This window comes from Pogoniulus pusillus, chromosome 32, assembly GCF_015220805.1.
Source record: "Pogoniulus pusillus isolate bPogPus1 chromosome 32, bPogPus1.pri, whole genome shotgun sequence".
NCBI lineage: Eukaryota > Metazoa > Chordata > Aves > Piciformes > Lybiidae > Pogoniulus > Pogoniulus pusillus.
In genome coordinates this window covers 256633-269040 of record NC_087295.1, presented here as the reverse complement: position 1 = coordinate 269040, position 12408 = coordinate 256633, and the positions used below count along the sequence as shown (strand labels likewise).

Below are 12408 nucleotides of genomic sequence, written 5' to 3'. Positions count from 1 at the left end.
TGCTGAGAGGGGCAATGGCTGAAGTGTATTTTAAATACAAACTCTCTGCACTGCACCAATGCCCAGGGAGATTCAGGAGCTCTGCTTCAGCCTGTCCAAGCCCGCACAGTGTTTTCCCAGGCACTCAGGAGCCCTACCAGGCCCTGCTCAAAGGGAGGTTTGTGACTGCCCTCTCCTCCCTCCCCCAGCCTCAAAGAACAGCTCAGCAAGAAGCTCACCTTTAGCTCATTAACAAGGCTCTTAATTCCCTTTATTTAAAATTTTCTGTACATATGAAGGGTCTGTATAATATACACAGGCTAGAAAGGTTTATATACTGGGTGCTGTATAGAACATCTCACAAGTACACTAATTCCTTACAGAACATCTCCAGAGAAGGCTTTTTGCTGCAGCTCTGTCCATTTGGTCAAGCCAGTTACACAGGTCAATGTCTAATGCTGTCTGATCTCTGGCAGCAGGTCAGGTTAATGATTAAGGACAGCAGTGAAGGGCTGGGGGACAAACCCTTTGCAAGTCATGTTCAGTGGGAGTGATCTCATGGGGCTGGGAAGGAGGGGGAGGGGATGCCCTTTGAGTGAGGGGGGGTGAGGTCAGGGTGATTTTAGCCTGTTCCTCTAGACTGTAGCTCAACTGCAGTCATGCTAATAACTCAGCAAATATAAAAACTAGGAAAGGTTGATTCACAGTCTTGTAAACAAATAGAAAGGAACAAAATGTGCTTACGTTCAGCAAGAAACAGTTCCTCTGTACCCACTGCAGCTGATCGCAGAGTGCTTGGAGGTGCAGTGCCACAGCCACTGCCCTCTCCTACAACAGCAACCGGCGGCCGTAGGAAAGGAACAACACTGTCCTGGAAGGGCTGGGAAGGCAGCAGGCTCCCTGTGTGCGCGGGAGGACAGTGCCACTGCTTGGCACCGCCACAGCCTCAGCCCTCACGCAGGCAGCTCCAGCCCTTAGCTGATGTCTCCCACCTCGTTGTCTACTGGGGGTGGCACGCTGGGCATCACAGAGGAGGCTGTCCCTGCAGTAAGGTAACCTGCAACTCCAGGGCCTTTGGAGAAGAACAGAGAGTAGTGATGATTAGCAGCTGAACAGCTTCATTCCCCTCTGGTAACACTCAAGAGATACCACCTAAGGCAACCAGACACCTTGAACAAGAACATTCAAGAGTTCCACTGAGGTTCTGTGGAATCTGGGAACACTGGGAGTTAAGTCCACGAAATGCAGTACCTTCTGGAGGCCATTCCAGGCTTGCTCAGCACTTTGTTCTGCTGTGCCAAGTAAGTCACAAGAGAACCCAGCATCATCCATCTGACTTCTGCCAGGGTTTTCTGACACCAGAGCCTGGAGCCAGAGCACTGCTTGTCTCCTTGCAAACCCTCCTGCACTGCCAGTGCAAGCAAGGGAGCAAAGCAGTGTCTGTGGTAAAGAAACTGACCAAGAGGCAGGCTCTGGCCTCAGACAGAAGCCAGCTTATGAGTGGCACCTGCCAACAGCCAGCCCCAATTCTGCATGCCCTATCGTGACAACTCCACGAGTTCACTTGTCCCTCGAACTGCCACTACAGAGGGCTCCTAATACACTTGAGAAGTTAGTACCAGCAAGTGCCAGGCACTGCAGCAGTTAGATCCCTGCTCCCGGCTGCTGAAGAGGGCAGGCGTGCAGGGCAGGTGTTGGTGCTGCACGTGGCCCACGCGGTTGGTATAGGTCTGGGGCATGCATCTAGAGCTCAGCAAGTGGCAAGAGCAGTGTCTGCGAGGTGGTATCTACCTGCTTTAGGGAGCTACACAGAAGTTAGCAAGCTGCCTGGCAGAGCACATCTAAAGCCCACTTCTCAGGTGAAGGGGACTGCTGCCAGTTAGAAGGGAAGGAGAAGAGACACCTGAGGGAAGAGAAATAAGCAAGGGAAGTTTGGAGGGAAATGCAAACAGCAAAGCAATTTGAGGCATGACATAAGGCAGAATACAAGGTAAGGCAGGTTAAAATCAGGCTGTTTTGTTCCCATGTGTGCTCTGCAAGCCTACAGCATCTTTACCCTGCATCTGCAAGCACGTCCACATGAGGCAGTTGAAACAGTACAAGCCCTCAGGCAGCTCATCTGCTGTACTGTCCCCAGCACCTGGTATAGCTCAGTTCTTAGCCTTTACTCCAGATTTCTCACTTACAGTCTTCACGTGCTAGCAAGAAAACTCAGTGCCAGCTGAACACAGTGTTCTGTGCCAAAGTGGCATAAATGGGGCAATAACCAAAGCCTTTCCCCAGAGCTGAGGCAGCAGCTCTTTCCTGCGTGGAAATTTGCACCAGGTGGTGCAATACTCCTGCTCTCAAAAATAAACCATCTGCTCCTGCTAGTCCTTGCAAGAAACCTTCCTGCCTGCGTAGCCATCTGATTTACAGCTCCTTCTATCTGCTCTGCTCAAAAGCTTTGCCAGGGCTCCTGTACTGGCTTACTGGCTTGTCATAAAGGACCTCACAACCTTAGCAGGGAGGGTAAGCTTTTCAGACCAACTGCTTGTTCAGCTGCTGGCTCCTGAGCAATGAGAACTCTGCACCATGCTTTGCTTCTGGAGTTTGCTCTGATGTCAATGCATGCAACACTTCAGAGAGAAGCACTCAGTCTGTGCCAGTCAGGTGCTGGGTGGTATTACAGCAGCTGGTGTCACTGGAGAGCTGTCTCTGCAGCGCTGCAGACAAGCGAAGGAAGGGCCAGCACTGGATTTGCTGTGCTGCAAAAGGTGCTGTTACCAACCAGGAAGCTGACATCAGTTCTCACCTGTGTGCACACAGCTGGAATGTGCTCCCACACTGCTTGTAGGACTGCAGCAACACCCTGGGCTGCCATGTTCACCTTGGTGACACCAGCAGAGATTCACCCAGGTACATCCAAATGTGTGCCAGAGGGCTCAAGCACAGGCAGAAGGCCATTCCCACCTCTGTGTTCTGAGCTATTAACATTCCCACTGCTCCTATGCCAACCCAGAGTAATTCTTGTGGCACAGTTAATACAGCCCAAGGCATTCTGAAAGAACTTTGGTCCTCATCCCAAGCCTTGCATACCAATCTGTGCTGGAGCTGAACAGACTGATCCTGAGAACACAGGGAAAGCTGTTGCTGTCCATTAGTGCCAGTGACCTCTCTGCTTTATCCCCTCAGGGTACTTGTCAGCACCCAGGTTCCACTGCTCTGGCATTTTAGAAGCAGGGACAGCAAAAGCTGCCTAGAGAAATGCATTCACAAGCACAAAACTATCTGGTGTTAGCTAAGCTCACTGCATTTTACAGCACTGAATGGTCAGGCCAAAGGCACTAGGTGCTAGGCATAAACAGCACTCAGAGCCCAGGCTGACAGCTAACCAACACTCCAGTGCAGTTCAGCACAAGCAGGAAAGGGCTGCTCACCTGTGAGGTATCCTGCTGTTTGTGTCTCAGAAATGAACAAGTCATGTTTCTGATCCTTGAAGGCACTCCAGACAGAGGAATGAGACAGAATTTCATTCACCTGCAGTATGTGAGATGAGCAGTGTCATGCCTGAGGGCAACAAGCCTGTTTTCCAGAACAAAACCACACCGAAGAGAGACTCCAACAGTGTGGCAGGAGCTTAGGCTGCAACGTGGGATCACACATTTCCAAGGAGACGTGTCAGCAACTTGCTAACACCTGCATGCACTGCATCTGAGCACACCATGCAGAAGGCTCACAAAATTGTTAGGATTAACCAAGGGCTGCTCAGTTTGCCCTCCCCAGTGCCCAAGACCAGCACTCACCTGCTCTCCATACTGCAGGCTGCGGGACATGGACTTCAGTGCTTTCACAATCTGGGCTTTTGTTGCAGATGGACTTTCCAGGTTCTCAAGGCCAACACCTTCAAGCAGCTTTAGAAGGTAAGGGACCAAATCTGCTTTCAAAGCCTGCAAACATACCCAGAGGAGTTACCTTAACACATACTGGGAAGGTCCATATGAATGTTCTATGCTGCCAGTAAGCAAAGTGCCAGCAGCTGTTACTAGGTGTGTTTAGACTGGTCCGTTTCTCCCGGGGAGCAGAAAGCACTGTCCAGCCACTCTGCTCTGGCTGCTCAGCAGGCATCTCTGTGCTGTGCTTCGCAGCATCAGTGCCCAGGTAACGTCCCCTAGCAGGGCTGCATTTGGAGAAGGGACTAATGGCTGATGACTCCACCATGATACACAACCAGATGGCTTCTGGCAAGCCTCCTGGGCACTTAAGCTCTTCAGAAGAGCAGAGACAGTGCTCAGCTAAGGTGCCCACCTACAGAGTGCCAGAGGATCTTGCACTTGCCTGGGCTACCAGGTCACTCTGCTCCCTCTGGAACATGCGGTTAAGTGCTTCACAGGCTATGCCCACGACATCTGGCCTCTTCTTCATCCCGTTCATCAGGGGGCCAATGGTCTCCAGCGACGCCATCGCTCGAACACAGAGCTGGAGGTAGAGAGACACTTTGGTGGCCATGGCCAAGGTGGTCCAGCCAAGACCACCAGCTTCTCAGTCTTTACCAATTCCCCATTCATCAGCTCTAGGTCCTTGCCCATCTGGCACACAGCATCCACAGCAGCGTGCCCTGGAGCACTACTGAACATACAGGGGCTCCTCCCTGCCCCAGCAGCCTGCCAGTACCTCGTTGTCAGCCAGGATGTGCATGACACGAATGGCACTTTTGGGAATGGCGTTGTTCCTGTGGCTCATGGCTTGGATGATCTTGTGCAGGTGGCCCAGCGGGGGCACCTGGTCAGCCAGCTGGGGCTGCGCGCTGAACAGGCACACGGTTGCCGTGGTGATGGTTTCCAACGTCTCCCCCTGCAGAAAGTGAAGGCCAGCAGAGAGGGCAGCTCAGTAAAACCTCTCACACCGCCGCCACAGCAGGAACGGCTCCCACCTGCTCTGCGGTGGCATTTTCTCAAATGGTGGATTATTTGATGCTGACATTTAAAAGGAGAAGGCCCTAAAGCCTGTGCAGCAGCGCTCCACACACCTGCTGTGCCCCAATGCCTTCACACACTGCTGCATGAGCAGCTCTGCTCAATGTGCACATCAGTGGCCTCCCTGCAAGTCCAGCCCAGCATCTGTCTGAACACTTTAAAATCCAGTTTTTAGCACCATCGTTAAGATACTGACTTGAACCCTATTCTCCAGCACCCCAGGTCCACTGCGCTCCATCCTCCTGGATTGCACCCCAGCACACTGCTAAGTGGCAGCCTGGTACAGGTCACAGTTTGCACCAGAGTAGAAGTTTGTGTTGCAGAAGGACACTCGGTGGCAAGAGCTAAAAAAGGTGAGGTTAGGCAGCACAAAGCAAGTGCTGCACGCTCAGTCATGGAATAATTAAAGATGCTTCATTTGTTAAGCCTCATCTCTACTGCAGAATAAGCCTCTAATTACTGAGGCTACTTCTGTGGCTTCAGAGACTTCTTAATAGCATTGACTGATGTTGAGAAATTGCCTAAACTCACCTCCATGTTTTTGCAGGGAGTCAGAAAGCAGACAGAAATCACTCATGTTGGGAAGAAAGTGTGAGAATGAGTGAATTGGAGACTAAAAGACTGATAGCTTAAAGGAAATCCAAGAGCAGAGTCAAAAGTTGATCTTACATGGGGGTTATTCTTCTCCAGTAGTTCCGTGAGCTTCTCCAGGAGTGCAATGAGGAACTCTCGTGGTTTCCGTAAGACCCAGGCCGGCTGGGCAATAAAAATCCTTAGGAAGACTCCCCCCACTGCGAGTTCACCTTCTGCCTCGCCATACACCACCGCGAAGTCTTCAGGCAGCTGTTCAGTGGCAGAGCAGAGGGATTATTGGCAAGGGTGTGGCGAGCTGCAAGGCTCCAACAGCAGGAATGTAACACTGGCAAGGGTCGCTGGGCTGTGTTCACTGAAATAGAGCTGAGCAGGCCCAGGAAGCCCCCACCTTGGAGAAACACAAGGCAAGGGCAGAGGGAACAGCCCTGGCAACACCAGCAGTGGAGTTCCCTTCAAGAGCACAAGCATCTGAGCCTGCAACTCTGCTCTCAAAAGTAGCAGCAGTGAGGCCGGTAACACAGCCCCTTACTTCCCTGTACACTGCAGAAGGCTGCTAACATCGGCCCAGAGAAGCTTCCACTTGCAGCAGAAGAGCTGTCTGGTTGTGTTTGGAAGTTGTCGTGCTGCTGAGGGAAGCCAAGCCTGGCCTTCCACAGCTACCAGGACATCTCACTGACATGATGTGATGTAATGGCTCAGGACAGCCACCTGTGAGGCTTAGTGGCTTACTACCACCTCTGAGCATTTACCAAGCCCAGGTTCACTACAGCCATGCAAGAGGTGACAGGACATTTTCCAGCAAACCAGTACCCTCCTTGCTTGCTCACTTCTGGTAAGTCTCAGGCTGGCTGGCAAACCCACTGCCAACAGAGTGTCTGATTTCAAGGTGCAAGAAGTAACAAAAGGACCAATTCAACATTAAACCAGACATGTTAATGTAGCATTGAGGTCCTGTTGGTACTTCAGGAGGAAGCCCTGCCAGGGCTTCATCCATGCTTCTGTCACCAGCTGCCTCACAACCCACCTGCACACACTTAAAGCACAAACAGTGCACTCTTACCTTCCAGTTAGTCTCAGGGTTGTCCCTCTGCAGTTTAAAGTGCCTTTAAAAAGAAAGGAAGTTTCAGTGAGCAGTAAAAGCAGTCACCTTCCCCACCTGATACCCCAGTCTGCCCCCATCAGCAGGCAGCTGCAGTCTCTAAGCCATTTTCTCCTTTTAACTGTCTTCCAATCCTCCCAGCAGTAAGCAAAGCCCTGGACTGCACAGAGACAGCACTGCCATGGCTGCAATCAGGTACAACACACACAGCCAGTGTGCTTCTCCGCTGCCAGCTGCTTGCAAGGGTCCTGCTTCACAGGCAGAGCTCCGGCAGCTCCTCTGTGCAGCAGCTCTGGCTGGATGCCACTGAAGTGCCTGGGTAAGGAAACACTTAGACAGGAGTCTCCACATACTCAAGCATCATTTCTCGAACTGTTGTTGACACTCTCTCTCTGGAGCTGTCATTCCAAATTAACTCAGGATTTTCGTGAGTCCCCTCAAAGATATGAACAGCAGCTTCAGGGCTGTCTCTCATGGCATCCATGAAGACTCCAGGTAAAAATTTCATTAGTGTAATTCTGACCTGTAAAGGATGAACAGAACTTGCTCAATACACCACAAGACAGACCGACAGCAAGCCAGAGAGTGGTGGGAAGCCCAGTTACCGGCAGCACTGTCTTTGGAGGAGGGCAGGCAGGAAGTCAAGGCAAGAATTCCAAGGAGAGCTGCTGCAGTTCTTACCTTGGGACCCACCAGCTTATCCGCAGTCATTTTGGCAAAGAGCTCGGCCGTTTGGGCCCGGACCTGTGGGTGAGTTGAGTTGCAAAACATATCCAGTAAGTAGATTAAAGCACCTGTACAGAGAGACAAGAAAACGTTCGCTTTTTGTTCGGCTCACAGGCAGCAGGAATTCACTGACTCCACACCCACTGCTCTGGAGGTAGGAGCAAGCTCTGGCCTCTGCATTCACATGAAGGTCATGCTGCAGAGGCAGCTGCTTTCAGTGCAGTACTGTACCTTTTGCCATGGCCTCTTTGATGATCTTTGTGCTGGATGTCAAGGCATACAAAGTCTCAAGAACGAGCTGCCGACCTGCCAAAACAAAGCACCCAGAGCTTGGTGCCACAGATCAGAGAGGAGCTGCACTGGTAACTGAAAGCTCCAGCACGACTGCCATAGGGCTCATGGCAACAGCAAACTCAGGGATTCCTGGCTACAGGGACTTGGATGAGGAATGTCCAATCACACTCTTGCATGGTATGACTTCTGCACTGAGTGCTCACTGCCTGCCTCCTCTAGAGGCATCAGTCAACGGAACACCACAGCTCAGACCGTCTGAACACCTCAGTTCACCTTTCAACTCACACTGAAGGCAAGCAGGTCACACAGAACACTGTTCACAGCCACCCCCACTGAGAGCTCAGTGTTAAGCTCAGCCAGCTGGCATTGCAGTTAACTTCTCAAATGGAACTTTTGCAAGGCTAAAAATGATGTCGGTACATACTTGAAGGTAAGGAATGCAGGAGTGCCAGCAAGTTAGCCAGAACCATTGACTCAGCAATGTTGTTGACACATTCCTGGTTACTGGTGACTATGTTCACAACCTGTAAGAGAACAGGCACACACTTGATTATACTCCAGCTGTGACAACACTGTCTAGAAGATGCAGTGTAGAAGTCAGCCACCTCCCTGGCCAATGTAACTGATACTTCCAATAGCTGTTCCTGACACCCAACTGTCTTCTCACCCCAGGGCACAAGGCAAGCAACTATCACTTGTTCCTCCAGGGATCTGCTGACACAGTGGAAGCCCAACCTTGATACTCATTCTGTGTGTCACTGTTGGAGTGGCACCACCAGGTTTGTCTATACCAATTACAGAGAGCATCCAGACAGGGGGGCACTTTGTTAGGGGCTTTTTGTTGGTTTGTGAGTTACCTCCAGAGCCAACTGCTGCACCTGGCCAGCTCCATGAACGCGCAGGAGGGAAAATATCAACTTAAAGTGCCCTATGCATTCACACTCAGAACCTGCAAGAGACCAAGTCAGTTATTCTCTTCATGTTACCCATAGCATGCTCTAAAGACCATCCCAGGCCCACAATTCACCACAGAGGTGTTAAAGAATAGATGGCTATATACAATCTGCCACAGTCACTGAAAACAGCTCCTGCAGGACAAGACCTGCTACAGGACCAGAAAATTAAAGCCCTGTCTATTAAAGTAGCTTCCAGAGTCTCAGGTCAAGAGTGTTTCAAAGGCATAGGATAGTTCTTCCCTCTAACACAAACAGCAGAGCTACTTTTTGGACCACAGAATTACTTCGAAGGTAACTAAGCAGGCTGAGTTCCTGCCCATGGACCAGCGGCACTTGTCCTCAGGCACACTGGCCCTTCATGGTTCCCACAGCCCACAGCAGGGCTGCTCTCGGCAGCAGTGCACTGCTCAGCTTGGTGAGGTTCTTTTTGAGGCAAGAAGTTTAAAAATCAGATAACGATTCTCTGAAGGATTACTGAAAGCTTCAACCAAGAGGCTGAAGCCTTCTCTAGCAACAGGAGACTAGAAGCAGCCAAACCCCAGTGTTTCAGCAAGGCTTGGACACACAACTTCCACATATCTCTTGATAACATCCTTCAGGAAAAGCAAACCCAAGTAAACCACACCAGAACCCATGAGCCTGCATGGCTCAGTCAGATGTGCCAAAGGCTGTCAGCCAGCAAGAGAAAGGCTGCAGAGGTCTGCATGTTTTGCTGCTGTCCACACAGCAGATCAGGGAAGCTAAGTCTCAGACTCACCTGGGTTGTGTTTTATCACATTTCTCAGAGCCTCCAGGGCCATTTCAACTCTGCGTAACCGATCCCCATGTTGATTGGACTCCACTTTCCCCATCTGTGTTATTGCCATTAGTGTGTGAAGGTACTGGGCTTGTGAGCCTATGTAATCCAGGAGGCTTGCAGCAAATGCTTTAGGGAGCTTTAGAGACAAGAGCATTGTTAGCTGCATGACAACAGTTTGCACACCAGAACAAAGTGAATCCAAGTAACTTCCTACATTTCACACAGCCCTTTCTTCCAGATAGGAAGCACTTCTGCTACAATCCCTGTGGCACCTGGAGCATATTAAATCTATTTATCTCTAAACACAGCCTTAGAGAGCTGCCACCACTTCAACAGCACTTCCAAGGTGTATCTTTGTCCGTAGATACAGACAGAGGGCAAAGCCACCAGGCAGAATCACTACCTCGGGTCTGCAGAGAACAGGCAGTAAGACATTTGAAGCAGCAGGTCTGCTGGCAAACACGCTGCTTTTAAACCTCCTCTGCTCCAGCAGAGATACTCCATAAGGAAACTTCCACGTGTGTTCTCCAATCTGTTTGCACTGGCAGGTAAAGGCAAGCTGACATTCCAAAGACTAGTTACAACAGGAAGGTTTTAGGCGCAGCTCACCTCCAGCTGGAAGGTAGGGACCTCATTGTAGACCCTTACAAAAATCTCTCCCACGATAAGTTCCTTCACATGGTCACTGAAGACAAAGTCAGATCCATAGCTCTTGTCACAGTCACCCTTTAAGCAGAGATATGCAGCACGAGCTCAGACAGAATAACTGGGTTGGAAGTGTGAAGCTACAACTTGATACTGAAGTGCACAGTACTTAAACAGAAAACTAAAGCTTCAGCAGAAGTCAGAAGTTCAAGACAGACTGAAACATTACAAGAAACAAACAAGCAAACTGGTTTTTTTTTCTTTAAGACTACTGCTTGAAGAAAGTGACTTGGGAGCAGATACCAGCAGAAACTGCTGCTAACTATACCACTGCACTATGAGTGGATGCACCAGAACAAACCAGTGGGGTTTAGAGTAAAGAGCAACTTACTCTCTTAATCATGCTGTCTTGCTGAGATTCCAGAAACTCAAGTAACTCAGCTCTTGTCCCATTGTTCCAGATCAAGTAGGGGTTCTCTGTGTTACTGTTGAGCATCTTCAGAGTCTGAAACATAAGGAATTTGCATGATGTAACCTTGACAACAGTCCTGGAAGACTGCACAGTCTGCAGCACATTTCCTGACAGCAACTCATCCAGTCTCCTGGACAAGGCCAGATGCACACACATGTTTGAAGTGCCATGCTTCCCACCTAATGGAGGAGCATTCGTTTCCCTCTAGTCTGCTTCAGGCCACACACTTTAGATTCTCCTGTTTTTGACAGTGAGCAGCAACCCTCTTCAGTGTGTCTTTAGAGGTGACTTCAAAAAGACAAGCTTAGCCTTTGCTCTCCAGTGTATACTCAGCCTTCGACAGTTAACTCCTTTGCTCCCACAGTTGTTCTGCAATTATTGTTCCACAGGGTATGGTTCCTGACCACAGTGTTTGAGCCTAAACCCATTTCTCCTCCTTGCAGTGACTTCAGAGTTTCCAAAGTGATCAGGCACTCTGTCCATAAATCACTAGAAAGTGGCAAGCAGATGTTTACCTCAGCAGGACTGACCACAGCGAGCTTCCGTGCAACATAGGGTGTCAACATCCCAGCCAAGCTTTTCCTGATGGTTGGGTTCTCAGGTGTAGCTTGTTCTTCAGAAAGATACCCTCCAAGGCGACTCAAGGCCAGGAGACTGAGCTTAGCAAGGCTATTTGCTACCTCCTGAAAAAGACAGTGTCAGTTGGAAACCCTTTAAGGTGTCACCTTTAAGGAAGGGTGAAGACACTTGCATAGCTGTGGAGCAAAGGGACTATACAGTCCTAAAGCAGACATTTCAGGTAAGTGCATGGTGTCACCAGACAAACTTTTCAGTCCAGCCTCAAGAGAAAAAAGACTTCTGATAGCTCAAATTTGCCTTTTCACTGTTAACTCTACATTAAACAAACCTCTTGCATCAAGACTTTTAGAAATTCCAGGTTTTGACAACTTTAACATTTGAACTCAGAACACATGAGCTAGTCTTCAGTGTATGTGAATACACTTTTGGTGAGAGGTGGCATGCAGTGACCTTGCTCAGGTTACCTGCTGATTGGAATCCTCGCTTTTCTGGATGCCACTCTCCTCCAGCGTGTAGTCGTAGCCAAAGAGGTAGCCCAGTAAGTACCAGAGAACTCCAGCTTGGAACAAGTGTGTTTGTAGCCAGTAATCCAAGGCAAAGGAGCTCACACACTCTACACCCAAAGCAGCTACTCGTGGTATGTTCTGACAGAGAGAAAAAGGTTTGCCTTAGTACTTGTGAACAAAGGAAGCCAACCTTCCCAAAGGCTTAAAGCCCAGACCTGCTAATTCTAGAGCACCAGCTAAGCTGCAGGGAGAAAACCAGGAGTGGACAGCTTAAGCTGTCTGGTACCCAAAACCCATTGTTAGTCAGCATCCTTCAAATAAGAGTAATGGAATAGTTCTTTCATATGATTAGTTCAGTAAATTAGCCAGGCATGTCAGTTAAAACACAGCAGTACTGAATCTTCCAGTGTTTGTATTTGAAGTCCACTAAACGGATTCAGAGACAAGTGCTGAGAATCAGGCAGCAGAGTTGGGATCTCACTAGGGTTTGATCAATCTCTGCAACTGCCCCATCTCCATTCCCTTAACCATTTAGCAGTTAACCCATTCAGGCAAAGGACAGCAGCTCCTACCTTGCCATAATACAGCAGTCTGCAGAGGTCCTTAATGATGTTTGGCATTTCTGCAATCTTCTCTCTGCATTCCTCAAACTGAGCTGCCACACTGTAGCACTTACTGATGTAGCCACAGACCTACAGAGAGGAGCCTGTCAGTGTGCCACGGGAGGGCAAAGGCAGGCTTACATCCCCTGCAGTTAGTATCTCTGGGTCACTGTGTCAGTGGTTTGCATTCTAGATGCACACA

At 49.7% G+C, this 12408-nt stretch overlaps 1 protein-coding gene across 1 annotated transcript in view; it reads right to left on the bottom strand.

The window, feature by feature from the left end:
• Positions 1-219: 219 nt before the first annotated feature.
• Positions 220-12408, bottom strand: part of DNAJC13 (DnaJ heat shock protein family (Hsp40) member C13) — a 45546-nt gene continuing 33357 nt past the window's right edge. Inside the window, 18 exon segments of the mRNA XM_064169904.1 lie at positions 220-1051; positions 3399-3498; positions 3765-3908; positions 4297-4437; positions 4633-4812; positions 5604-5777; positions 6589-6631; positions 6981-7150; positions 7309-7421; positions 7585-7659; positions 8072-8171; positions 8505-8596; positions 9361-9538; positions 10012-10128; positions 10439-10552; positions 11035-11202; positions 11563-11742; positions 12177-12296. Coding sequence (XP_064025974.1) covers positions 954-1051; positions 3399-3498; positions 3765-3908; positions 4297-4437; positions 4633-4812; positions 5604-5777; positions 6589-6631; positions 6981-7150; positions 7309-7421; positions 7585-7659; positions 8072-8171; positions 8505-8596; positions 9361-9538; positions 10012-10128; positions 10439-10552; positions 11035-11202; positions 11563-11742; positions 12177-12296 — 2307 coding nt within the window. The 3' untranslated portion in view covers positions 220-953.